At 44.6% G+C, this 27986-nt stretch overlaps 2 protein-coding genes across 4 annotated transcripts; both read left to right on the top strand.

Annotated features, from left to right (window-relative positions):
- Positions 1-63: 63 nt before the first annotated feature.
- On the top strand, positions 64-11922 carry LOC117255681 (spastin). 3 transcript variants are annotated; one of them, XR_013490803.1, is made up of 17 exons: positions 64-725; positions 5255-5338; positions 5536-5619; positions 6385-6459; positions 6660-6817; positions 6935-7065; positions 7675-7768; positions 8063-8137; positions 8495-8566; positions 8706-8781; positions 9067-9158; positions 9256-9335; positions 9603-9645; positions 9746-9825; positions 9993-10063; positions 10255-11452; positions 11691-11799. XR_013490803.1 is itself a non-coding variant. In XM_033624808.2 (17 exons), the coding sequence occupies exons 1-17, from the start codon at positions 407-409 to the stop codon at positions 11814-11816; spliced, it is 1701 nt and encodes a 566-aa protein (XP_033480699.2). In that variant the 5' UTR covers positions 71-406; the 3' UTR covers positions 11817-11922. The 3 variants fall into 3 exon arrangements, 1 of the variants encoding a protein (XP_033480699.2); XR_013490804.1 differs by having other exon boundaries at positions 68-725; positions 6663-6817; XM_033624808.2 differs by having other exon boundaries at positions 71-725; positions 11412-11452; positions 11691-11922.
- Positions 11923-20892: 8970 nt separating this feature from the next.
- Positions 20893-21948, top strand: LOC117255897 (transmembrane protein 121-like). Its single transcript, XM_033625132.2, has one exon. The coding sequence runs from the start codon at positions 20893-20895 to the stop codon at positions 21946-21948; it is 1056 nt and encodes a 351-aa protein (XP_033481023.2).
- Positions 21949-27986: the final 6038 nt, after the last annotated feature.

Here is a 27986-nt window from a genome sequence, read left to right as displayed (position 1 = left end):
AGGATGTCAGACCAACTGTTTGATATCAGCATCATGTCACAGCGCCCTCTAGTGTGGATTCATCAGCCATCATGTTTTTGTGTCCCGGAGAGAAAAACGAAAAGTAGGGTTTTTTTAATTTATTTTATTTTTTCTCACACTCACTGGACCCCAAAGGATCGTTCAAAAGCTCAGTGACAGATCAGGGTTTTTTTTTTTTTATCATATAAAATTCATTAATTATTAGTAGTGAGGCTATTAGTTGTTATTATCAGTTATTAACAGTTATTTTTTCTGCTGTTTCTCCTCCCCCCGCCTGACAAGTACCGAACAGTCCCTAAACACAAAGCAGCAGCAGCCGTTTATCTGAACGGTGAGCAGCGGCTCTCTGGCTGAACCGGACCGGGATGCTGTGATATGGCCGTGAATGAGTCCCGGGGGAAGCAGGCAGTGGACCGGCAGCTCCGCGGGGCCGGCGGACAGAGCCGCCGCTGGTGACGGTGCCGCCGTTACCGGTACCGGAAAGCTGGGCGCGCTGTGGTCCGTGTCCTCCCCGCTGTTGGCCGCGCTGTCCCTGCTCCGGTCGCTCCTCTGCGGGCTGTGGAGCCGCACCGTGGCCGCTGTCAGAGCCGCGGAGCAGCCCGGCGGCAGCGGGAGCCCGGAGCGAGGCCAGCGGGTCAGGAGCCACCACGGGCGGGCCTTCGAGTTCATCTCTGCGGCACTGAGGATCGATGAGGATGAGCAAGGTAACCGACGCTCATTTAAAACACCGAACTCCGTTAGAAAATCAACCGTTTTAACCGTCGTTCCGCTGAATGGAGGAAATGTCTGAGGGCTTCCGAAGTCAATAAATACTCGCTGCTGGATGTGTGTGATGCACCCGAGTGCAAACACTCACCGTAAAGGGTGTGTATCGGTACATTCAGGGCTCCTTATGGCAGCTGTGTGTGTTTGCTTAGAGTTAAATTAAACCAGGTGATTTCTGTATGGAGTCTGGTCTGAGAGAGACAAGCTTTGTAGCACAGCAACAGCGGTTTTTAGATCAGGTGACTTTATTGGGACTGGTCGCAGTCAGTCAATCAATCAATCAATCAATCAATCAATCAGTGCCTTATTGTCACTGCTGTATCAGAAGACACACATTACAGATTATATACAAAAGTAAACACAATGAAACAGGGCATTAAAGCAGAATACAAGAAATTATTTCACACGGTGAAGAAATATTGCGCACACACACATTTGAATTCTTTATTTGATTCCACCAATTACATTAAGTATGGCAGGGAATCAAATACAAAAGGGGTCAAGAAGACAGTACTGGTCACTCATGGAAATACACAGCATCTTCTCCTCCATACAGCCAAGCTGCCTATAACAGCAGAAACAGAGCAACATTTAGCAAGCTTTTTTACTCTGCACTTAGATATGCCAGCAATGTTCAGGCCACTAGTGGTATATTTATACACATGGCCCAGGCTTCCAAATATGAGTACGGAGAATCTGCATTTGTAACCAAGACTTGTTATGATTTTGAGTAATGGTTGATATTTTGAGTATTTGTCATGGAAAGCCTGGTCCATGTACAGGTCAAACACACAGCCTACTTCCAAAATCAGGACCTCCGTGTGGCGGCTATCAACAAAAACAATGTCAGGTGTATTGGAGATGTTGGCAAAGATGTCATAATCCAGGTCAAACCAACCTGGCAACACTCTCAAGTTTTTATACCTTGCAGCGCTTGATGGTAAAGCTTTTTGCACAGCCTCAGATATTAGATCGACAATGCAATCATGACGAGCAATATACAGAGCTTTGTAAGCATGACACCCATTTAGAACATGTGCAGCTGATTCAAGTTGTTCAGAATCATGGTTTAACAAAATGGTTCATGCATACTTGGGTACCAGTATGTATTGCGTGCACACACACACACACACACACACACACACACACACACACTGTGTTATCACTGATTGATTATTGATGAGCTGAAGCCTGTCAGCAGAGAAGAGCAGACAGCTATTAATTATTCTCATTATTTCTTGATCTCTAAATAACTATGATTAACAGTTGTCCACAGTCCCAGAGTCTGAGGTGAGTCCAAACCTCAGCGACTGTCGTACTGCACAAGATGGAGCCACAACAGTCTAAACATGTCAGGATTTTAGCTGCATCATCCAGGTCAGGGGTCGGCTCCTTCAGCTCCTCTCCAGTGACGTCCTGTGGCTCTGACAGAACGTGATCATCTGGACTGTGTGTGTCAGATGGACTGTGTGTGTCAGATGGACTGTGTGTGTCAGATGGACTGTATGTGTCAGATGGACTGTGTGTGTCAGATGGACTGTGTGTGTCAGATGGACTGTATGTGTCAGATGGACTGTATGTGTCAGATGGACTGTATGTGTCAGATGGACTGTATGTGTCAGATGGACTGTATGTGTGTGATGGACTGTATGTGTGTGATGGACTGTATGTGTGTGATGGACTGTGTGTGTCAGATGGACTGTGTGTGTCTGATGGACTGTGTGTGTCAGATGGACTGTATGTGTCTGATGGACTGTGTGTGTCAGATGGACTGTATGTGTCAGATGGACTGTGTGTGTCAGATGGACTGTGTGTGTCAGATGGACTGTGTGTGTCAGATGGACTGTGTGTGTCTGATGGACTGTGTGTGTCAGATGGACTGTATGTGTCTGATGGACTGTATGTGTCTGATGGACTGTGTGTGTCTGATGGACTGTGTGTGTCTGATGGACTGTGTGTGTCAGATGGACTGTATGTGTCTGATGGACTGTGTGTGTCTGATGGACTGTGTGTGTCTGATGGACTGTATGTGTCTGATGGACTGTGTGTGTCAGATGGACTGTGTGTGTCTGATGGACTGTATGTGTCAGATGGACTGTATGTGTCTGATGGACTGTATGTGTCTGATGGACTGTGTGTGTCAGATGGACTGTGTGTGTCTGATGGACTGTATGTGTCAGATGGACTGTATGTGTCTGATGGACTGTATGTGTCTGATGGACTGTGTGTGTCAGATGGACTGTGTGTGTCTGATGGACTGTGTGTGTCAGATGGACTGTATGTGTCAGATGGACTGTATGTGTCTGATGGACTGTATGTGTCAGATGGACTGTGTGTGTCAGATGGACTGTGTGTGTCAGATGGACTGTATGTGTCAGATGGACTGTGTGTGTCAGATGGACTGTATGTGTCAGATGGACTGTGTGTGTCAGATGGACTGTATGTGTCTGATGGACTGTATGTGTCAGATGGACTGTATGTGTCAGATGGACTGTATGTGTCAGATGGACTGTGTGTGTCAGATGGACTGTATGTGTCAGATGGACTGTGTGTGTCAGATGGACTGTATGTGTCAGATGGACTGTGTGTGTCAGATGGACTGTATGCGTCTGATGGACTGTATGCGTCTGATGGACTGTATGTGTCAGATGGACTGTATGTGTCAGATGGACTGTATGTGTGTGATGGACTGTATGTGTGTGATGGACTGTATGTGTGTGATGGACTGTGTGTGTCAGATGGACTGTGTGTGTCAGATGGACTGTGTGTGTCAGATGGACTGTGTGTGTCTGATGGACTGTGTGTGTCAGATGGACTGTATGTGTCTGATGGACTGTATGTGTCTGATGGACTGTGTGTGTCTGATGGACTGTGTGTGTCTGATGGACTGTGTGTGTCAGATGGACTGTATGTGTCTGATGGACTGTGTGTGTCTGATGGACTGTGTGTGTCTGATGGACTGTATGTGTCTGATGGACTGTGTGTGTCAGATGGACTGTGTGTGTCTGATGGACTGTATGTGTCAGATGGACTGTATGTGTCTGATGGACTGTATGTGTCTGATGGACTGTGTGTGTCAGATGGACTGTGTGTGTCTGATGGACTGTATGTGTCAGATGGACTGTATGTGTCTGATGGACTGTATGTGTCTGATGGACTGTGTGTGTCAGATGGACTGTGTGTGTCTGATGGACTGTGTGTGTCAGATGGACTGTATGTGTCAGATGGACTGTATGTGTCTGATGGACTGTATGTGTCAGATGGACTGTGTGTGTCAGATGGACTGTGTGTGTCAGATGGACTGTATGTGTCAGATGGACTGTGTGTGTCAGATGGACTGTATGTGTCAGATGGACTGTGTGTGTCAGATGGACTGTATGTGTCTGATGGACTGTATGTGTCAGATGGACTGTATGTGTCAGATGGACTGTATGTGTCAGATGGACTGTGTGTGTCAGATGGACTGTGTGTGTCAGATGGACTGTATGTGTCAGATGGACTGTGTGTGTCAGATGGACTGTATGTGTCAGATGGACTGTGTGTGTCAGATGGACTGTGTGTGTCAGATGGACTGTATGTGTCTGATGGACTGTATGTGTCAGATGGACTGTATGTGTCAGATGGACTGTGTGTGTCAGATGGACTGTATGTGTCAGATGGACTGTGTGTGTCAGATGGACTGTATGTGTCTGATGGACTGTGTGTGTCAGATGGACTGTGTGTGTCAGATGGACTGTATGTGTCAGATGGACTGTATGTGTCTGATGGACTGTGTGTGTCAGATGGACTGTATGTGTCTGATGGACTGTATGTGTTGGACAGAGACAGGCTTTCATTCAATTAAATCGTTAAACACACTTCAAAGTCGACAGAAACAAAATAAAACTCACAGAAACCTTCTTGGTTTGTCTTTCCACTGCTCCAACAATCACCAACTCTGGTTTTGTTGAAATTAACCCTTAATTCACCAAGTTAGATGTGAAAACATGATTGTTTAAATGGAGTCTGGTGGTGACACTGATTTTGGGGCTGTTTCTGGTTAAACACAAAGCTCTATCTCTGTAAGGATCCTTTCATAATGCTGTCAGACACTCAGAATCACAATCTGAGCCTGTCAAGAGACAGAAACAGTCAGTGGATGGACACTGATGGCATGGACAGAGTGGTTACATCACTTCCTGTTTCACTGCTGCAGCACTCTCTGTCAGTACTGGACACGTTTCATTAACTGTTGACTCATCGGACATTTATTGACAAACTGAGTTCCAGTTGAAGAATACCAAAGCCTCACATATTTCTCTTTGCTGCTCTGCTGTAGGAAACAGTTCAGTCCGTGCGCTGCTGCATCACTGATCCTCGTACTTTAACTGCGAACTTTTACTTTGTGGTGTTGAACTAGAATCAAACTGCTCCTCTGTGAATGATGTCAGAGTGTGCGGCTCGTTGTCATTGACTGATGTGTTGTCAGGTGACAAGCAGCAGGCGGTGGGCTGGTACCAGCGAGGGATCAGCGAGCTGGAGAAAGGCATCGCCATCCAGATCTCAGGAAGCGGTGAGTCCACAGTTCCCTCCGTGACCAGCAGGAGGGAGGGAGGACACGTCTACACTTTATAAAACTGTAAACAGCTGTAACTGGAGTCTCAGTTTGTTTCATCCTGATTTATTTCATTTTGTTGCTGGTTTTCTTTGAGAGGTTGAATCTCAGCTGCTCTGAGTATCTACATGTGATTTTGTTTGTCTCTTTTCCAGGAGAGAAATATGAGCGAGACAGACGGCTGCAGAACAAGATGACCACCAACCTGATCATGGCGAAAGACCGACTGCAGTCTTTAGGTAAGATTCACACTGATGGTCAAAGTCCACTGGACTGCTTCAGGCTCAGTCACAGCTCTACCCAGGTTTCAGTGTCCAACGGAGGTGTCTCAGAGACAGAGCGTCTGTTCTGTTTGTGTCTCTTTGTGGTTGTTTTATGTCTCTTCGTCTCTTTGAGGAGGTTTTGCGTCACTTTGTTTTTGTTTTGTATCGCTATGCAGGTGTTAGCGTTGCACTGATCCAGCTTTTTCAGTTCTGATCCCGATGCTGTGGCTTTGAGTATCAACTGATACCCGATACCGATCTGATACCATGGTTGAGCTAAAAGCTATACACCTTTACATGTAGAACAGTAAAGACTAGAGGCATCAGGCATTGATGACGACACAGTTCTTTCCTAAGATAAAATGAAACAAGATGCAACAGATTAATTCAATGATGAACTATTTATTTTTAACAGAAATAAACACTTGTGCAACAGCAGGTGAAATAGTGTGAAATACCTCCACACAGCAGATTCTCTCCTTCGCTCCATGACGTGTGACGTAGCTCACGTCACAGTAGATTTAAAGGGAAAGGATCGCCTCAGGTATAGGTCGCATTTTCTGATACCCGATCCATCTATTTTGATGATATCGGGGTTGATATTCAATCCAGATATCAGATCGGTGCATCCCTAGTACATGTTTTGCATCTCTATGTGGTATATTTTTGACCTGCATCCTTTCTTTTCTTCTCTTCCTCTTTCACTATGTGAACAGTTTTCCTTTGTTCCTGTTGTTTTAGCCACGGTGCTCTCCAGGTCCAGAGCTCAGACGGACATTAACACTGACAGCACTAACCACGCCCACCTGCGCTCAGGTACGTCCTGTCCGGCTTTAGAGGAGGCGACAACAAACCGCACGTCCATAGTCACATGGAAACTTGTTAAAGATATTTTACATGTTGAACATGTTCATGTTCCGGAGGAGAAAAAAAAGGTGCTTCATTAGGTCAGGTTGGTGAAAATGTCCACACTGCTCTGTGTGTGTGTGTGTGTGTGTGTGTGTGTGTGTGGTCAGCAGGTGGCGCTGTCTCGAGGAAGAGAGACTCTGTTAATCCAGCAGCATCCAGCCGACTAAAGACCTCCTCCTCCTCCTCCTCCTCCTCGGCAGGCCTCCATCGCTCATCAAACCTCAGCTCCCAGCGCCGCCCCGCCCACACTAACAGGAACAGTAAGGTGTGTTTACTTTGAAGGTGAACTCCAGGTCGCCCTCCATCGCTGCAGGTCACGTGCACTGAGGGCTGTGGTGTCGCACGCTCATTAACACAAACACTTCCTGTGTTGGTCCTGCAGGGTAGAAACTGTCGCCGCGCCGTTAAAGTCAGCTCCCCAACGTCGACGCCGCTGAAGAAGAAACACACAAAGAACCTGAAAAACGTAGACGAGAAACTCGCCAACCTCATTCTGAACGAGATTGTTGACAGGTGAGAGAACGAACTACACGGAGCTTTTTACTCGCTATGAAACCGTCTGAAATGTTTTAGGAGCTCGTCGCGGCCGAGGGACGGCGGTCTGATTGAAACCTGACTGATCTTCAGGTACAGGTGAGACATGAAATCTGACCCAGGAAGTCCAGTCAGACTAACAGATCTTTGTCAGACACCAAAACTCAGCACAGAGCTTCTTCTTGGACCCTGTTCTTAGTTCTAGGTCTGCAGTTCTGACGCTGAACACAGGGCGGAGCTTTAATACAGGAAGTGCTTACAGCTAAGCTCCAGGCGAAGAGAATCAGGTGAACAGGAAGCAAACAGTTTCTGGCTGTGTGGGCGTGGCGTGCTCGAGTCTGAATCTGCAGAATAGGAACATCTTTGTGGCTGAATGTGGACAACGCTGCTTTCTCCTGATGTGCTGGTGAACGTGTCTGTGGGAAAAAGGTTAAAAAAGTTCGTCACAGTTTCCGAGAGTCCAGAGAGAGAAGCATCGGATCTTTGTGACTCTGTGTCAGTGGCAGTGACGTGATGCTGTCATTGGTTAACTGGTATTGACACGTATCTGTGGTGGTTTACTGGTTGTGTTGATGGTTTCTGTTTCAGCGGTTCATCCGTCAGGTTCGAAGACGTTGCCGGTCAGGATTTGGCAAAGCAGGCGCTGCAGGAGATCGTCATCCTGCCGGCGCTGAGACCCGAGGTGAGTTCAAGTCAGTCGACAGTGAAATGAAGATTTACTGGCTTTTAAATTTTATTGATTTGATTTATTTTACCTTTTTCCATTTTATTGTTGTTGTTTTAACCAACTGTTTTCATTTTACTGAGTTTTTTAATTTAAAGACTTTTTAATTTTGTTATTTACTGAACAGTCGGTTTATTGAAGTTTAGAGGAAGTGTTTTGGTGTCTTCAGATCAAACAATGAAAAAACATGCAGCAATAAAAAATCCAGATTTTAGATTTAAACGTCTGTCAGCAGATTTTCTTCTTCTCTAGCTGTTTACAGGACTGCGGACTCCAGCCAGAGGTCTTCTTCTGTTCGGTCCGCCCGGTAACGGCAAGACGATGCTGGTGAGTCTGAGAAACCAGAAGAAGCAGCAGAGGTCACTGATGACCTGGGTTTGATTTCAGGGCTGTTTTTACTTCGTTTGTTCCTGTCGATGATAAATTAATAATTTAGTTTGATAAATTCTTACATATAACAAATAAAATCATTAAATCAAATTACATTTTATCGCACTAATATTTTCAACTTTCACAAGTAGTAATCATTCTGGGGTTTTTTTTAAAATCCGTCCGACATGAATACGTAGCATCAAGACCAGTGTGTGAACCAGGAAATACACATCGTAACATTCACACATATGACGCCACACACTCAGGATTTTAATGTTTCCTGTATCTGTGCGATGCTTTTATCTCCTCCAGGCGAAAGCTGTGGCAGCTGAATCCAACGCCACCTTCTTCAACATCAGCGCCGCCAGTTTAACCTCCAAATATGTAAGTAGCTGTGAATCTGGAAACAGTTCACTTCATACCGCCGCTCTGAGAAACGTGTTAACCCAACTTACGATGACATCACTGAGCGCTGAGACGAAGGACGTGCTGCAGTGACGTCTGTCTGTCTGTCTGTCTGCAGGTGGGTGAAGGCGAGAAGCTGGTTCGAGCTCTGTTCTCTGTGGCCCGAGAGCTGCAGCCCTCCATCATCTTCATCGGTAACTCCTCCTCTTCATCAGTGGGTGGGCCAGTCCTGGTGGCCGTACAGTCACTGCAGGGGGTCACACATGAGTGGGGGGGGGGGTGAAGTTGATGGCAGCAGGTGTGACAGTATTCAGGTGAACACGTTTTATTCAGATGATCAACTGAAGTAAAAAAAATTTTCACGACGTGTCTAAATACCCACAAACCTCGGCGGCAGCAGGTGGATCTCATTAACGTCTCTGACTTCCATCCTGGTGATTAATGATGATGTATGACAGTCGTGATGTTTGTGTGTCCAGATGAAGTGGACAGTCTGCTGTGTGAACGGAGGGAGGGCGAACACGACGCCAGCCGACGCCTCAAGACTGAATTCCTCATTGAGTTTGACGGGGTGACGTACACATAGAAATATATTTATTTGCCCAGCTGACGTTACGCCTCTTCTTGGTGTGGCACTAACAAACACTGATGTATGAACTCTTGTTCAGGTCCAGTCAGGAGGTGATGACCGGGTTTTGGTGATGGGAGCCACCAACAGGCCTCAGGAGCTGGACGAGGCCGTTCTCAGGTCAGATTCAGTGTCACATGATCCTGATCAGCAAGTGGAGTTGTCCAGCTGTCATCGAGCTAAAGATGTTTCCACTTTTATCGAGCATTTTAAGGACCGTTAAGGTGTGGACGGACGCTGTGGTCGTTTTGTGAGACTGAACCTCAGCATGTAGTCCAGAGGAGATGAAGAGCGGCTGATTAAAATATCTTCACTGTCACTGAATCTGAAGTTCAGCTACATTTTGTACATCAGCAGCCAAACTCATCTTTCATTTTGTGTTTGCAGACGTTTTGCTAAGCGCGTGTACGTCGCTCTGCCAGTTGAGGAGGTGAGTTCATCCCTATAATAATATAATATTATTATAATATATAGAAATATGAAATCTGTGCGGGTTTGTCTGACTGACGTGACGCTGCTGTCGTTGTCAGACTCGCTTCAAGCTGCTGAAGAACCTGTTGGAGAAACACAGCAACCCGCTGACACACAGAGAGCTGCGCCAGCTGAGCAGGTGCGCCCTCTACACCTCATCATCAAACACGTCGTTACGTCACAGATGATGTTGATCTTCTGTGGATGTGTACTGTACCTGTGCCATCACACAGGGATGCTGCAGAGGGCGGCGACACATTAAAAAACACCTGAACTTTATCTTTGTCTCTGTTTCTGATCGTTCAGGATGACGGAGGGTTACTCCGGCAGTGACCTCACCTCACTGGCTAAAGACGCCTCCCTGGGACCAATCAGAGGTGAGATACAGTTTTTGAATCAGTGTTTGTGTAAAACTATCAGACCTGAAAAGGATTCAGGTGAGCAAGGTGAACGAAATGAGGCACTCAGGTGGTCCTGATAGGTTATTACCCGTCAGTCTATTGACAGTGTTTGGGATTATTCATCCATTTTCATCCTCCTCTTATCCGGGGCTGGGTCTCGGGGGCAGAAGGCCGAGTACAGTCCTCCAGACGTTACTCTCCCCAGCAACACTCTCCAGCTCCTCCTGGAGGACCACGAGGTGTTCCCAGACCAGATGAGATCTATAATCCCTCCAGTGTGTTCTGGGTCTGCCCCGGGGCCTCCTACCAGCTGGACCAGGAGGATCCTGATCAGATGTTGAACCACCTCAACATGAAGGAGCAGCGGCTCTACTCCGAGCTCCCTCCAGATGTCTGACTCCTCCCCCTATCTCTAAGGCTGAGCCCAGACACCCTACAGAGGAAGCTCATTTCGGTCACTACCCAGAGCTCATGACCATAGGTGAGGTTTGGGACGTAGATGGAGCAGGAAGTCGAAAGCCTCGCCTTCTGGCTCAGCTCCCTCTGAACCACGACGGTCCGACACAGTGCCCACATCACCGCAGAAGAGGACTGTTGCGGCCTGAATCCCTGATTTCACTGCAGCTTTTCTAAAAAACAATTGTGCATGTTGTGATGTTTATAGGTGCTTTTTTGCAAAGAATTTTTGGGGCAAGTGAAAAAGTAGTCGTGATGCTGTCTGAGATTTGGAGCTTATGATTATGAGCAATCAGTGACTTTTTTTTTTTACTTTTATTTATTTGCACATATAAATATAAAACAAAACATATACATATCTCTCTTGGTAGAGAGGAAGATAAGGAAATGTGCAGGTGAGGTCACAGGTTTATAGAGTGACCTCACCTTGACCTAACAATACTTTAAGCAAAGAAGGTATTTGCAGGACCAGCTACACCTGATTGTCGCCAGGTACAAAGTTGGTAGAGTTTATTTGATTGGCTGAATTTTTGTTAATTGTTGCGATTGCAAAATCCTGGAGGGAGAGTCCAGTCAGCGCTCGTTGCAATGGTTATATCTTTTGTTTCATATATTTGTAGCTTATTGACTGAAACCAAATATGTCAAAGAGACCTGAAAGGAAAGAGAGGCCGACATCTGGGCTACAAACATATAATGACACATCATCAGCGTACAGTGTCATCAGTCTCTACACATTCAAGTCGTCTTAAAAAGGTTTTATAAAGTATGAAACTTAACTCTTTCATATCTGCTGTTTTAAGAACTGAGAATGTTGCTGTTCTGATGTGTTTGTTTGTTGGTGCTGGTGTGTTTGTCTGTTTCTGCAGAGTTGTGTCCAGAACAAGTGAGGAACATGGACGCCAGCGAGGTGAGATGATGTAATTATGTGATCGACCAATCAGTGGATTAATTATTAATTGAACTGACTCCTCAAAGTCTCGGAGTCCTCTCAAGTTGTTTCGGTCTTCAACATCAAGATGTTGCCGTACAGATTTTAAATGTTTCAGTGCTGATGCTCTTATTTTGGTAACGGACTTCCTCAGTGCGAACACAAACAAACGACACTTGAGTGAATATTTTCGTTAATTCTTCTGTTTTCTTCACAGATCCGAAACATTTGTTTCAGAGACTTTGTTGAATCTCTGAAGAAGATTAAGAGAAGCGTCGGTGCTCAGACTCTGGAGCTTTATGTCCGCTGGAACAGAGACTACGGAGACACTGCAGCTGTTTGAACTCTACACAAACAGACTTCTGATAAACCTCGTTTTTAATCAACAGTGTACAATTTATGTAGTTTTGCACGAATGTTTCTACAAAATAAAGAAACCTCCTCTTGTATATTTTGTTTCTTACCTGGATGTTGAAGAAATTCTTCTTTTAACTCAGTGAAATGTTTGAAGACGCAATGAGGATGAAAACTGCCTGAAAGATTTCATCATTTGAATTGTGTTTTTTATTTTATTCTGTATGACCTGGGGCGGACTGCAGCTGAGTGTGAAGCAGAGTCAGCACCTCCAAATCTGAGGCCATGGTTCTCCAGAAAATGGTGGACCGCCTCAAACGAGGTAGTTCAAGTGTCTCGGGGTCTTGTTCACAGTGAGATGGATCGGTGGTTTGATGCAGTGTCTGCAGCGATGCGGGCGCAGCACTGGACTGTCATGGTGAAGAGGGAGCTGAGCACTAAAATGTAGCGTATAATGACATGACAACACACAGCAACCTTCGGGTGTTATTTTTTTCTGGTGACACAAAGTGGATCAGTCGGGGAAGAAGTCGAGTGCGATGGAGACGCTGGTAGGACATACTGAGGAGACAGTGTTGACTGCATGTTTGTGGGGAATAGTTTAGGTAACTGTACAATAAAGGACGTCAGAGAGGCTAAGAGTCATCGTTAATGTTTATTATGATGACAGGACGTGGCAGCAGCACTGATGTTTACTTGCCACACGAGAAAGTGAAGGATGAGGTGGAAGAAGCCGTCTCCCCTCCGACTGTGGAGAGTTTAAACCACCGGCTGCTGGAAAGTGTGTCTGTAGGTATATGCTAATCTATGCTAATGAGCACCTCCTCTCCGTCTCGCTGGCTTTGAAGTGAAGCGAAGGAACGTGGACTTCTTGCGTCAGGAGCAATTTGCTTGAGGCAGCAGTGAGCCTCTCGCCCTGAAGCCTCAGTGAGACACAGCTGCTGATCTGACCTGATGTTAATAGCATGCTAATGTTTAATGTACCGCGCCGATCAGGGAGTAACACTTTGAGTTGATTACAGTTCATTTTTAAGTGATTTTAAATGTGATCAAGACTCAATTTTTTCTTCATTTGACTTATTCGGTGTCACAGTGTATATTTATCTGCTTTAGTTATGTCTGTTGTTGTTTACTGCAACAACCCAGCTGTTAGAGTTCGAACACCTTTAATGTGAAACCCAGGAGACACTCTGTATGTCTGATCTGGTCACATGACAGGAAGCAGGCTCCAGGATACAGTTTAACAGTTTTAACAGGGAGCAACACAGAGGAGTCAACAAAGTTTGCCGAGTCAAATAAAGTTTACTGTCAAATGAATCTAACAAAAGAAAAGAACGAAGAAGGCAAAATGGAGGAGACGCAGCGCTGCCTGGGGGGGCATTTATCAGATGCTAGAGGTCACATGACCACATGAGGGAGGTTCTCAGGTAGACCTGCATCAGCTCCACAGAGAAAAAGAATCAGGTCAGACATATCAATACGCGACATTAACATCTGAAGGAGCGTTCAGCGTTCGTTTGTTTGTTAGCGCAATTCGTTTGGGCTGAAAGCTGTCAGTCCAACCCTGGTGCCGACCAATCAACCAGACCGAGGCCGCTCGAAAAGGTGGGTCTGGCTCCGCCTCCAAACAGACTCTGGTGCGGTTTGTTTGTGGTGTGAACAAACCAAACGTCTGTGATTTTAACAACGGCTGAACCAAAAACAAATCCATCTGCTGATCCTGAAACCAAAGTGCTGCCACACGACGAGTCACATTCACACAGTCACACACACATTCACACATTCACAGTGATGGCCGCGTGAGTGTGTTTGCGTGCTGGCATTCTCAAACTTTTGAACAAACTTTTGAACAAACTTTGAACAAACTTGTACAAAACCCGGTGTAAAGTTTACATCTTCGCTTTGGGAGGTGAAGTGCCCCATTTTGGACAAAATTATGGGGGATCACGAGAAACCAGGGCGAGCCTCCAGAAACAGCAACAAGAATGAAAGCGAGTGCTGCAGCAGCAATGCTGCGGTAATGAAAGAATTAAAAGTGCTTAAAAGAGGCCATGCTCTCAAGTTAGAACAACTACAAACTGGTAACCCTCAGCAATTCTGGAGGGAAATACACAAGTTAGGACCAAAAAAGAAAACATTAATACCCATGGAGGTTTTAATGGAAAATGGTGAATCCTCTTTTGAGTCTGGTCAAATATTAAAAAAGTGGGAAAAAGATTACAGTAATTTATATGCTTGTAGTAGTTCCACTTTATTTGATGATCTCTTCTTAGAAGAAATCTGTAAAGTAAAACTTGAGATGGAAACTGGGATGAATAATATCATATACCATCAAAATGATCTACTGAACAGTGAGATTACAGTAGAGGAGGTACTTAAAGTGCTAGACAAAGCTAAAGAAAATAAAGCTGTGGGCATTGAGGACCTCCCTAATGAGGTCCTTAAAAACCCTAACTTATGTAATGTTCTACATTGCTTGTGTCACATGTTTTCATAATGGTATTATCCCATCTGTGTGGAATAGATCAATTATTAAACCCATCCTGAAATCTATAAAAGATGACTCCAGAGTACCGTTAAATTATAGAGGCATTAGTTTGATTAGCACAGTCTACAAAGTTTATTCAGGAGTCCTTAATAACAGACTTAATAATTTTTTGGAATCTAATGGAGGGTTAGTAGATGAGCAGAATGGTTTTAGGAAAAATAGGGCCTGTATTGATCATATTTACGTGTCATCTTCTGTGGTGAGAGCTCGTTTGGAGAAGGGTAAAAGTACTTTTGCATGCTTTGTTGATTTTAAAAAGGCGTTTGATTGTGTTAACCGAGACCTTTTGTTGTTTAAATTACTTTCATCTGGTATCAATGGAAAATTCTTTAACGCTATAAAAACCCTTCATAGAGACCCCATTGCTTGTGTACAAGTAAATAACTCAAGAACGGACTGGTTCCCAACGCCTTCTGGGGTGAAGCAGGGAGATTTACTTTCCCCTTCTCTATTCGCTCTTTACATAAATGAACTAGCTCAAGAAATTAAACAGGTTAATCTTGGTGTTCCAATAGAGGATATGAATCTAAGTATTCTGCTTTATGCAGATGACATTATTCTGATTGCTGAAAATGAAGTCAATTTACAAAATATGCTGAATATTATGAATTCTTGGTGCAGTAAATGGCGTCTTGCCATTAATAGTGAAAAAACACAAATTGTTCATTTTAGGAAAAAAAGCGAATTACAGAGTAAGCGTACATTTCAGTTTGGCTCTGTGCCTTTAAAGTACACCTGTCATTATAAATATCTTGGTTTTGTCTTTGATGAAAATATGAAGTTTTCAGAGGGAAGAAAAATATTAGCAGAGTCCGCTGGAAGAGCGTTAGGCTGTGTGTTGAGTAAAATGAAGTCATGTACGTATCTTGGTTTTTCTACATTTACACAACTTTATAAATCCTTGGTTGACTCAGTTTTGTTTTATGCTGCAGGGGTTTGGGGCTTTGAAGAAGTTTTTGAGTGTAACTCGGTTCAGAATCGTGCTTTGAGGTGTTTTCTTGGTGTGCATAAATATGCTGCAAAGGTAGCTATTGAAGGGGATGCAGGATGGGATCCATGTATTATAAAACAAAGATGTGAGATGGTGAGATTGTGGAACCGTCTTGTCAGTCTGCCAGAGGAAAGGCTAACTAGGAAAATTTTTAATTGGGACAAGGCAAACCATCATCCCTGGTCTAGAGAGGTCTCAATAATATTGTCTGACATGCATATAATGTTCAGAAATGATCTGCAATGTAATATAAATTGTGTTGAACAAAAAATGTTTATGAAGTATGAAGATCAATGGAAACAGGATATATGGAAGAAGCCAAAGCTCAGAAATTATGTTCAGTTTAAGAATGACTATGCTACAGAACCTTATATTGTCCTTAATTTAAAGAGAAGGCAGAGGTCCCTCTGTGCTCAATTGAGAACTGGTACCTTACCTCTGGCAGTAGAAGTGGGAAGATTTAAAGGCATACAAGAAGATTTACGTTTGTGTGAATTTTGTGATCTCCAGGTTGTGGAAGATGAATTTCATTTTGTTTTTCATTGTCCTTTATATGGTGATTTAAGGAATTCTCTTTTTGAATCAATTCAGTTAAAAAATCCTGATCTATTTTGGAAATATGAAGGTGAGATTCTGTGTTGGTTGTTTGAAAATAATGTTTTTGCTTTGGCAAAATTTATAGAAAAGGTGTGGTACTTGCGGCAAAATATTCTGTACCCTGTATAACAAATTTTTTTTTTAATTTTTTTTATTTGTATGTGGCCCTATTTTCAGAGGTTTTGCTCTGTTATGTATTATGTCACGTGGTTATCATGGATGTAATCGTGGAATTATTTGATGTATTATTTACTGTTCAGTGTCTAATAAGCCCATGAGGGCTGGGCACCAATTATGGTGTTTGACACTTAAATAAACAGATCAGTCAATCAATCAATCACACACAGGTGGCTGAGGCTACCGTACAAGGTGCCACCTGCAGGTTAAAGCACACACACACTGATGAACAGCCATCAGGAGCACTTTGGGGTTCAGTGTCCTGTTCAAGGAACCTGCTCCACCTGAGCCACAGCCGCCCACAGCTGAAATCTCTGGTTTTCCATTGTCTTGTTACAGTTTGCTGTTGCTTATGTCGCCAGTCTACTCAGACGTTCACTGAAGCACCTGCCCGTCATCACAGCCCTGGACCGTAGTGGCAGCAGCTGCTTTTTAAGAACACTTGGCTTTTTTGGGGAACGCTCCTGCGGGTAGGCGGGTGTCAGGGCGGTTGCCACGTGGCAGTCTTACGGCACCTTAGTGTATATTCAAAGTATTCAAAAATCCCAGTGTGAATTAGGAAATGTTTTGGGGGCCACCCGGCACCCTGCAGAGGGCCAGACTTGGCCCACGGGCCGTAAGTTGAGTATCACTGATTTAACCATTACTGAGATGGACTGCTCCAACATTAAGCGGGCTGCTGCCGACAGGTTTTTCTGTTTTTCCCCTCAAATTTTTATCCAACATTTCTGGTGGAGGTCTGGTGGCTAAGAAGGTGCGTCAGCCCGTCTGGTTTTGCAGCATGACCTGATGGCCCGTCGGAGCCTGAGTAAAACATTCTCACTCACTCACAGAGGCCAAACGAGCTGAATGAAGCAGATTTACCTGAAATTCAGTGATGCTATTTCTGCTCCCAAGAGGATGGACCTTAATTTGAGTTTGCTTTAGTGCCATCACCGGGACCAGTGAAGCTCCAGGAATGATATTTAAAGATGCTTTTTTATGTCAAACACATACTGCAGAGCAGCGTGCCAAGACACCAGTTGGTTCAGCGTTGACCTGTTGAAGCACAAATCAGCTGCTCAGATCTGGATCCAGGTTTCCCCCCACGTCACCGCTGGTCCTCCCCAGGCAGCGACAGACACCAAGAGGGAAAGGAGAGCAGCGAAGTCTCACAAAAGGCTTCGGCTTCAAAGAACATCTGATGTGTTCTTGAACGCAGCACTGAGGGGAGCCAGTGCACCCAGTAATGGGGCTAATTTGATTCATCCTTATGTATTTCCAGAGCATCCTCTCATAACTTTTTAATGTGCTCTTCCCATAAAAAGCTTAGCCTAGATAAAAGTTGGGTCATTAAGATCAGAGCATGCACTTCCCTGCTGCTGCTCTAAAACAAGACACTTCACAGTCTGTATTGATGAGTGATCGATCACCTGATCAGCTCAGGCCGACGCAGCTCCTCACTGTTCCTCTGGTAAGCAGTCAAGCATCTGAGTCCAGACTGTTGACAGTTTCAGATCAATGTTCTGATGATTGAAAAATGAATTAATGGCTTTAAAGGTCGTTAAGGTCACATGTGAGTCGTTAGGGTCAGGTGGGACCAGGTGTGAATGTGTGTGACGTCACTTGGGAGGGACCTCAGGACTGCAGTGTAGGTGGGTGAGAAGTGGTGTTGTAAGCCACCCCCTCTGGTTAATGATGGTCGTTCAGCTTGACGTAGACGGCTTCTTTTACGCCTCTTTCAATCCATCTTTCTTCTCTGGCCAAGATGTGCACATTGCTGTCCTCAAAGGAGTGTCCCTTCTCCTGTAGATGGAAGTGGACAGCTGAGTGTTGACCTGCGAGCTGGCTCTCCTGTGCTGTGCCATGTGTTTGTGGAGCAGTTGCTTAGTTTCACCAGTGTATAAATCTGTGCACTCCTGGCTGCACTGAGCTGCTCACACTACATGACTCTGCTCCTGTCTGGGTGTTTTGTCCTCAGCGTGGACAAGTTTCTGTCTCAGTGTGTTGCTGGGTTTAAAGTGCACAGGGATGTGGTGTTTGTTGAAGATCCTCCTGAGTTTCTTTAGATACTCCTGTGACATAAGGAATGACCATGTTGTTTTGTTGTTGTGTCTCTACCCCTCCTCCCATGTGACCACTTTTTTGTGCCATCTAGTGTAAGTAAGTACGGTTGCATATTGATGCCACACCAGCAGAAAAAAAAATAGTATCAGGTAAAGTTATAAAAAGTTCCTGTTATAACAAGAAAGTATGTTACAGTGTGAGACACAGACGGCTGTGGACGTTCCAGGATGCCACAAACAACACCAGGCATCAACAAAACAAGCAGGTGGTTGGGTTTAGAGAAAAACGTCAAAACGTTACGGCCGACTGTAACACGCGCAGCATCATAACGTTACGGCCGACTGTAACACGCGCAGCATCATAGCGTTACGGCCGACTGTAACACGCGCAGCATCATAGCGTTACGGCCGACTGTAACACGCGCAGCATCATAGCGTTACGGCCGACTGTAACACGCGCAGCATCATAGCGTTACGGCCGACTGTAACACGCGCAGCATCATAACGTTACGGCCGACTGTAACACGCGCAGCATCATAGCGTTACGGCCGACTGTAACACGCGCAGCATCATAACGTCATTTTATATCAACATCTGAAATGTTGTTGTGTTTTGACCCTCAGGGCCACCGTACCAATGAGCTGACACTGTATAAAGCTGAGAGGAGCTGAACATCCTCTCGTACAGTGAGGTTATTAAAATAAGCATTAGAGCTGCTTTAAAGATTTGGTTCATGCTGTTGTAAATGATATAACCATTATGCCTGTGTGTGTGTGTGTGTGTGTGTGTGTGTGTGTGTGTGTGTGTGGATACAGAAACAAGGTCACACTGCTGAGGCTGAGGAAAAAAATACTGGAACTCTTGGATGAAAGAAGGAGAGTTGAGTTCCTCTCTGTGAATATGAACCACCAACACAGAGAGGAGGGGAGGAAGAAGAGGAGGAAGAGGAGGAGGAGGAGGGGATGTGGTTCATGAAATCACAGCCTGCAGCTGTAAATGGAACGAAGAGGAAATGATGAACCACATGTGGACTCACTTCTCAGCAGCGGAGTCGATGCTGAACTCACGACTCTTCATCAGTTTCATCGTCTGGATTTTTGTTGATATCTGTGAAAGGAAGGAAGACGCTTTTTAAGAGAAATATTCTGAGAAACTTATGTTGCACACCAGCTCCAAGACGATCAGCACGTTTCCTCATCTGGTTCAAGTCTCCTTGTGTTGGAGGTCACAGGAGATTCACAGGGTCAGTTTTTAAGACAAACACCAAACTGCGTCCTGACTGAAGCCACAGGGGGATCAGCTGAATCAGGATTTCCAGCGCTCGAAACGATGTGAAGATCTCTGAGGCTGTTTTGTTTCACCTGAGTTTGGACGGTTACTAACCTCGAGAGAGAAGAACACTGAATCCAGGAGGAGGGATTAACGATCACGTCCAAAACCAGTGATGCAGAGCATGTTTATCGTCCAGTGTGAAAACTGATCGTAGAACAACAGATGCAGAGTCTGAAGTCTGACAGTCACAATAGGAGCTGTGAGGAGGAGCTAACACAGCTGAGGCTGCTGTCAATCAAACAAATTCACCTCAGAATCTCTGAAACACTGATTCACACCACGAGCACAAAGACAGACTGATGAAGGGACTCTTGAATCACTGCTATGAAAGAAGACGTATCAATTCAACGGAGCAATAATCAGCTCAAACCAACGGTGACATTAAAGGTCCAGTGTGTCAGATTCATTGTCGTCTATCAGTGAGGATTACAGATTACAATCAGATGAAACTTCTCCTGGTTAGAATTCCTCAGTGTTCATTGTTCAGCAGGTCTCTTCCTCTCAGAGACAAACAGACGAGCTGATTTACACCAGGAAAAATAAAGTTAAAAAAAACAGTTTGTTTTTCTGACGCCACTCGTCACAGAGGAGTTTTCTAACCACAGCGACAGACACAAAATGCAAATGTCCCCACATAGAGTCAGTGTTTGGTTTGTCTGTTCTGGGCTACTGTAGAAACATGGCGGTGCCACATGGTGATCTCTGTAGACGAGGACCTGCTCCCTGTGTGGATATAAACATGTCATTCTGAGGGAACGAGAACACAACCATTCTGATTTTCAGCTGATTCCCAGCGAGCAAAATTTGGTTCCCAAAAGCTTGTAGAAATGTTTTTTTGGGGGCGGTCTGGGAACATTTTTTGAATGTTCCTGCATAGATGTTAAAACAGCAGACAGTTTCCTTATGTAAAACTAATGTTATTGTGATGTGGAGTGATCTGGAAGGGTTAGTCAAATGTTCCAGAAGGTTACTTGAACATTCCTGCATAACGTTCCCTAGATGACAGCAAACAGCAAGTTTTCCTGACGTGGAACTAACGTTATATATTGTAGCCAGAACGTTGTGAGAGGATTACCTAAAAGGCTTGCCAGCAGGAACCTCAGGGGATCTTTACCTCACGTTGTTATTTGAATGTTTTGGGAATGTTATGACAACGTTCTGTGTTAGCTGGGTTTCTCATGAATGAAAACATACTGGTTATATTGCATGTCTGACACTATATCGCCCTGAATCACACACACTGAACCATAAACTCTTCTCACACAGAATCTGCTGAGTCTTCTCGGAGCAGCATCTAGTGGCCATTGGAGGAACTGCAGCTCTGAGGTGTTTATTCTCTCCCTGGTCACCTCACTTGGTTACAAACTGACCCGCTATGGTTACCCCACGACCTGCTGCTAACAGACCCCATGTTCTCCTGACGGTGGTCCTCATCATGACCAGCCTGGCGCTGATGGATGCTTACCTGGTGAAGCAGAACCCGGGGCCCAGGAGGATCGGCGTGTTCGTCACCGTGCTGGCAGGTGACGCGTGTTTCCTCATCGTGCTGCGATACGTCGCCGTCTGGGCCAGTTCGGAGGTGCACACGGCCAGGCGAGGCTACGCAATGATCCTCTGGTTCTTCTACATCTTCATCCTGGAGATCAAGGTCTACTTTGTGTATCAGAACTACAAGTCTCAGGATGTGAGCGTAGATGCTGAGGTGATGGAAGTAGGCGTGTGCAGGAGGGCGCTCACACTGCTGCTGTCTGTCTGCGTGCCCATCGTGTTCGTAACCCTGGCTGCCATAGATCATCTGGAGTATTTACAGCCGTATAAGAAGAGAGAGGAGATACGGAGTCGTCTGTTCTGGGTGGTGGTGGACCTGCTGGACGTGGTGGATGTCCAGGCCAACCTGTGGGAGCTCCAGAGGGAGGGGCTCCCCCTGTGGGTGGAGGGACTGACATTCTTCTACTGCTACATCCTCCTGCTGGTGCTGCCCTGCGTCTCCCTGAGCGAGATCAGCTTGCAGGGCATCAACATCGTTCCACACAAGATGATGCTCTACCCCATCCTCAGTCTGGCCACCATCAACGTCATCACCCTCCTGATTCGCGGGGGAAACCTGCTGATCTACGGTGACACCCAAGTGTCAGCCATCATGATGGCAAAGAACGTGATCGCCATCGTTGTGAAGAGCTGCAGTCTGGTGCAGTACAGGAAACATCAGCCAGCTTCTCCCCCCGCAGATCGAGGAGCAGAGATGCACAAGAACTCTCTGGGAGATGTTGAGATATCCAACACTCAGCAGGTGGTGCTGCCCAGAGTCATCATCGAGGACTTCACCACCATACCGGAGGAGGAGGAGGAGGAGGTGACAGGTGTCAGCAAACATGAGGACAAGATGAAGGCAGAAGAGAACCAAACAACCCTCCACAACAGACCTGTTTGACAGCAGACGTTTGGATGCACAGTCCGACCCCTGTAGACCAGTTCAGACCAAAGATTCACGACAAGACAAAACCATTTTAGAACTGGCTGGTCTGAGCTCGAGATGATACACCGTCTGTAACAGCAGGGAAACACTTTTTGAAGAGGGAACAGACTTTGACACAACACCTGCTGAAGACACTTCAGACAGCACAGCTACAGGTCCTGCTGTCCTCGCAGCAAACGTGTCATTTATAATAAGGAGAGCTGATTAACAGTGTGTGGATTATTTGACTCATGAAATATGATGTGTTTTTATCCTCGTTCTCATCACACAGGTGTCTCATGTTATTCTGAGCTGCAGTGATGAATCACAGTGTCAAATATCAACACTGTCACTGCCACTCAAATAAACTTTGCATCAGTTCAAATCCTGTTCAGATCATGTGTTTAGTGTGTAAACCATCTGTGTGTTTGTTTTCAAAGCAGTGGGAATAATGACATGATTCTACTGACCTATAACAATATATAGACCACTCTATTTTACCTCAGACTGCAGACTTTTGTCTTCAGTGATCTGATTGGTCAGAGGTCAGGTGGTCGACAGGCTGTGATCAGGTTATCTGTTCAGCATCAGTTACCATGGTGATTTATCACAATGAAAAGAGAACCAGCTTCATAGGACTGAGAGCCAGAGTTAACCCTGAAGTGACCTCGCTGACTCCAAATCCTGCTTCGTGGTCCAGACCTCTGTACTGGCCTTGCCGTCACTGGTTACCGGTCAGGTATCTGTCTGAGTTTAAGGTCCTACTAATTGTTTTAAAGCCTTACATGGTGCGGCACCCCGTACATCTCTGAGCTCTACCAGCTGCTCCTGGCAGTCCTGCCATCCAGACTAAGGAGGAGCGATGGTGCGTTCAAAGTCGTCACCCCAAAGCTTTGGAGCAGTCGACCCTGTTCAGTGAGGTGCTCTCCCTCTGCAGACATGTTTAAATCTGAGCTGCAGACCCACATGTTCTCTGAGACCTTTGATTGTCCTGAAGGTTTCTGTTTTATCTTTCAGATTTTATGTTCAGATCTCACTATTCTGAGCCTCATTTTCCTTTTTGGGTTTGTCACGTTATTTCTGTCACGTTTTGATACCATGTTCTGTTATGTTACTTATATTATTTTACTGTCCAACTTTATAAATAAGTTTGATTTGATTTGATATTTTTACGCAAATTGTTCAGCTGGGTCTGATAGAACGAGCCCAAACGTTTGTCACATCGACACTAGATTTGAGACCACACATGAAGTTGAAGTGTCCGGCCTGTCTCTGGAAATATCTGCCAATGAAGGATCAGATTCAGATTTCTATACTGTCATTGTACAAACATACAACGAAATTCAGGCGCATTCACGGAGCGGGCGAGAGTTCAGTTCAGTTCAGAGTTCAGTTCAGTTCAGAGTTCAGTTCAGTTCAGAGTTCTGTTCAGAGTTCAGTCCAGAGTTCAGTTCAGAGTTAAGTTCAGTTCAGAGTTCTGTTCAGTTTAGAGTTCAGTTCAGTTCAGAGTTCAGTTCAGTTCAGTTCAGAGTTCAGTTCAGAGTTCAGTTCAGTTCAGAGTTCTGTTCAGTTTAGAGTTCAGTTCAGAGTTCAGTTCAGAGTTCAGTTCAGTTCAGAGTTCAGTTTAGAGTTCAGTTCAGAGTTCAGTTCAGAGTTCAGTTCAGTTCAGAGTTCAGTTCAGAGTTCAGTTTAGAGTTCAGTTCAGAGTTCAGTTCAGAGTTCAGTTCAGAGTTCAGTTTAGAGTTCAGTTCAGTTCAGAGTTCTGTTCAGAGTTCAGTTCAGAGTTCAGTTCAGAGTTAAGTTCAGTTCAGAGTTCTGTTCAGTTTAGAGTTCAGTTCAGTTCAGAGTTCAGTTCAGTTCAGTTCAGAGTTCAGTTCAGTTTAGAGTTCAGTTCAGAGTTCAGTTCAGAGTTCAGTTCAGTTCAGAGTTCAGTTCAGAGTTCAGTTCAGTTCAGAGTTCAGCTCAGAGTTCAGTTTAGAGTTCAGTTCAGAGTTCAGTTCAGTTCAGAGTTCAGCTCAGAGTTCAGTTTAGAGTTCAGTTCAGAGTTCAGTTCAGAGTTCAGTTCAGTTCAGAGTTCAGTTCAGTTCAGAGTTCAGTTCAGAGTTCAGTTCAGAGTTCAGTTCAGAGTTCAGTTCAGTTCAGAGTTCAGCTCAGAGTTCAGTTCAGAGTTCAGTTCAGAGTTCAGTTCAGTTCAGAGTTCAGTTCAGAGTTCAGTTCAGTTCAGAGTTCAGTTCAGAGTTCAGTTCAGTTCAGTTCAGAGTTCAGTTCAGTTTAGAGTTCAGTTCAGAGTTCAGTTCAGAGTTCAGTTCAGTTCAGAGTTCAGTTCAGAGTTCAGTTCAGAGTTCAGTTCAGTTCAGAGTTCAGTTCAGAGTTCAGTTCAGAGTTCAGCTCAGAGTTCAGTTTAGAGTTCAGTTCAGAGTTCAGTTCAGTTCAGAGTTCAGTTCAGAGTTCAGTTTAGAGTTCAGTTCAGTTCAGAGTTCAGTTCAGAGTTCAGTTCAGTTCAGAGTTCAGTTCAGAGTTCAGCTCAGAGTTCAGTTTAGAGTTCAGTTCAGAGTTCAGTTCAGTTCAGAGTTCAGTTCAGAGTTCAGTTCAGTTTAGAGTTCAGTTCAGAGTTCAGTTCAGTTCAGAGTTCAGTTTAGAGTTCAGTTCAGAGTTCAGTTCAGTTCAGAGTTCAGTTTAGAGTTCAGTTCAGTTCAGAGTTCAGTTCAGAGTTCAGTTCAGAGTTCAGTTTAGAGTTCAGTTTAGAGTTCAGTTCAGTTCAGAGTTCAGTTTAGAGTTCAGTTCAGTTCAGAGTTCAGTTTAGAGTTCAGTTCAGAGTTCAGTTCAGTTCAGAGTTCAGTTTAGAGTTCAGTTCAGTTCAGAGTTCAGTTCAGAGTTCAGTTCAGAGTTCAGTTTAGAGTTCAGTTTAGAGTTCAGTTCAGTTCAGAGTTCAGTTTAGAGTTCAGTTCAGTTCAGAGTTCAGTTTAGAGTTCAGTTCAGAGTTCAGTTCAGTTCACAGTTCAGTTAAAAAGAAGGATAAAAGAAAGCTGGTTGTAGAACAGATACGCAGACAGGAGGAGATATTAAGGGGTGCAAAGGTAGTGGCCCAGGCTAAACAGGGACAGTGGTTGAATTGGGAAAGTGTAGAGAAGAGGAAGCTTAATTAGAGGAACCTGTGGAGTATGGAGGAGAATCGTATTAGATTCCTGGTAGGGGCTACAGACGATGTGTTACCAACCCCCCAGAACCTAAAACTGTGGGTAAATGAGGACCCATCATGCCCACTGTGTTCACGTACCGCAACTTTAAAGCATATTTTGTCAGGCTGTAAAGTTAGCTTGTCACAAGGCCGATATACATGGCGACATAATCAGGTGTTGAAATGTTTAGCTGCAGGCACTGAAGAGAAACGAAGACAGGTGAATTCAGAAGGTGTTAAGGATAGGAGTTTAGTAATTCAGTTTGTCCGTGAGGGAGAGAAACACAGAAGAGATAAGTTAGTGAGGAGGCAAGGGTGTGGTCGCCTAGAAGGTGCTTGTGATTGGGAAATGCAAGTAGATTTAGGGGGAAAGCTTGTTGTTCCTCAGGAAATAGTCTGTACCAGGCAGAGGCCTGACTTAGTGTTGTGGTCAGTGAGTCAACAGATAGTTTATTTCATTGAGCTGACAGTTCCTTGGGAAGACTCAGTGGAAGAAGCCTATGAAAGAAAAAAGCTTAGATATGCAGACTTAGGAGCAGAAGCTGAGCAGCGAGGATGGAAAACTAGGATTTGTCCAGTGGACTCCTGGGGGAACTCGGAGTGCGGGGACAGAGTTTGAGGAAGACAGTAAAGGAAATGTCAGATGAAGCAGCTAGATGCCAATGGATCTGGGTGAGAAGAAATGATGTCAGTTGGGGGCCAGCAGGGGGAACTACTAAGCAGGGCACATAACTCCTTGAGATCAGGTGGCGAGATCCACTTCCTGTCAGGAGGAAATCCAGGAAGAGGAAGTATTTAAGTGTGGGAGTGGCCTATTTGAATCCCTTTTGATTGAGACCATGCTGCAAGGTGAGTGTGTTTGCTGATCCTGTAAGTTCAGTTAGCTCCTTTAACTTTAGCTTATATTGTAGTTATGCTATGTAGCGTGTGAAATAGAGTATGGAGAATGTGTCAGGAAAGGTAGTATCAGCACTGTCTCTACCTGGAGCTCGCATGTATGGAGCCTGGGTTTGGTTGAAGGTGGCGGTGCTGTTTGGGCTGAGAAAGCCATGTGTAAGTAAGGTAAAGGAGGTTATTGGGTTGGTGTGGGGAGCAGTGAGACCTGACATTAGGGGAGATCACTGTCTAGCCTCCTGGAGGTGTCGTGGGACCAACTAGACGAAACACTGGTGAAAGGAGGTTCCCACCCGATGACCCCAAAGACATGCTAGTTATCACTGCTCACTGGTCTGTATAGTTAAGCCTTGCCATATTAGCTTATCATAGGGCTTAGGTTATTCATTGAGTGCTGATCCTTTGTCTAGAGCACAAACTTCTTGTGTTTATTTGAATTCTGTTCAGATTTCAGTTCAGTTTAGAGTTCTGTTCAGTTCAGAGTTCAGGTCACAGTTCAGGTCACAGTTCAGAGTTCAGTTCAGAGTTCAGTTCAGTTCAGTTCAGTTCAGAGTTCAGTTCAGTTCAGAGTTCAGTTCAGTTCAGTTCAGTTCAGAGTTCAGTTCAGTTCAGTTCGGTTCAGTTCAGTTCAGAGTTCAGTTCAGTTCAGTTCAGTTCAGAGTTCAGTTCACAGTTCAGGTCACAGTTCAGAGTTCAGTGTGGTGACGGTTTTGAGACTGCTGATGAATCTTGTGGTCTTCTGATGGACTTGCAGCGGTTTTTAAAGGCAGCAATTCACACAGGTGACGAGCAGGATGGACTGAATCTTTTAGGATGCTCTGTGTTCTCTGTGTGTATGATGATCTGTGCAGGTCACAACACAAGAAAATAAAATCACAACATTTTATTTTATTACAGAAGCAAATGATTTGAATGTGTGTGAGGTGAACTTTGTATGAGCTTGTGAACGTGCACAGCACTACATGAAACAACTTCTGATCTGACTGTGTGTCAATAACAGATATAACGTGTGTAATTCTGTCTGTTATCGTCATGACGCCGTACATGTGTCTGTCATGGATCCTTTAACAAATGACCATTTCATAGGTTAAAAGACAAATCTGTGTTTGTGAGCCGAGTCTGTGAGAGACTGAAGTGATCTGTAACGACATCACTGATGCTCATTGATCATCGATCGGCTGCTGAGTGAGAAGCTGTAGTTCAGGAGTTTGACCACAGGGTGGCAGCAGATATTTGGATGTTTAAGTCAGTTTGAGATCTGAACAGGAAATAACACACACCATGACATCGTGTCAGACAACGACACAACAACAATCATCATTAAGATGATCATGATGTCATCAGTGGCATGCAAAAAAACAGAAACACATACGTTTATTTATTTATTTATTCAGGTGAAATCCTCGCTGACATTAAAATCTCATACAGTCGTAGATTTTTCCTTCACGACAGAGACACTCAGTAAACACAGATTTTACTGATCTTAAGCGGAATGTAACTGAGTACATTTAAAGTTCACTTGTACTTCACTTGAGTCGTTTCCTTTCATGTCACTTTGTACTTTTACTCTACAACACTCAGAGGGAAATACATTTAGTCCGACTGCACTACATTCGTTTAAAAGTTTTAGTTCTTTATGAATCAAGATCTTTGTATAAAATACACAAGACTTTATAAAACATATGATGTCACAACTTAAACTACCCAACAGTCCATTGGAGTACAGCTGATACGATTAGTCGATAAATCAATTCACCAACTGACAGAAAATGAACTGACAACTATTCTAATATACGTTTAATACGTTTTCTATTTTTTTTAATGTTGAAGGTTTTTGAGGGTTTGTTGTTTTGATTCATCAATTTATACATTTTTTCTGCATTGAGTACTTTTACTTAAATACATTAAGGGACTGTTCACTACTTCTTGGGGGGGGGGGGGT

This window comes from Epinephelus lanceolatus, chromosome 3, assembly GCF_041903045.1.
Source record: "Epinephelus lanceolatus isolate andai-2023 chromosome 3, ASM4190304v1, whole genome shotgun sequence".
In the NCBI taxonomy this organism is placed as follows: domain Eukaryota; kingdom Metazoa; phylum Chordata; class Actinopteri; order Perciformes; family Serranidae; genus Epinephelus; species Epinephelus lanceolatus.
Note: the sequence above shows the minus strand (reverse complement) of the source record. Positions and strands in the feature narration are given on the sequence as shown.

Bases quoted from the DNA above. Each gene is read 5' to 3' on its own strand.
- LOC117255897 (XM_033625132.2), top strand. From the start codon at position 20,893: ATGGTTACCCCACGACCTGCTGCTAACAGACCCCATGTTCTCCTGACG.
- LOC117255681 (XM_033624808.2), top strand. From the start codon at position 407: ATGAGTCCCGGGGGAAGCAGGCAGTGGACCGGCAGCTCCGCGGGGCCG. The intron at 726-5,254 runs GTAACCGACGCT...ATGTGTTGTCAG, and splicing joins GATCGATGAGGATGAGCAAG to GTGACAAGCAGCAGGCGGTG. The intron at 9,646-9,745 runs GTGAGTTCATCC...TGTCGTTGTCAG, and splicing joins TCGCTCTGCCAGTTGAGGAG to ACTCGCTTCAAGCTGCTGAA.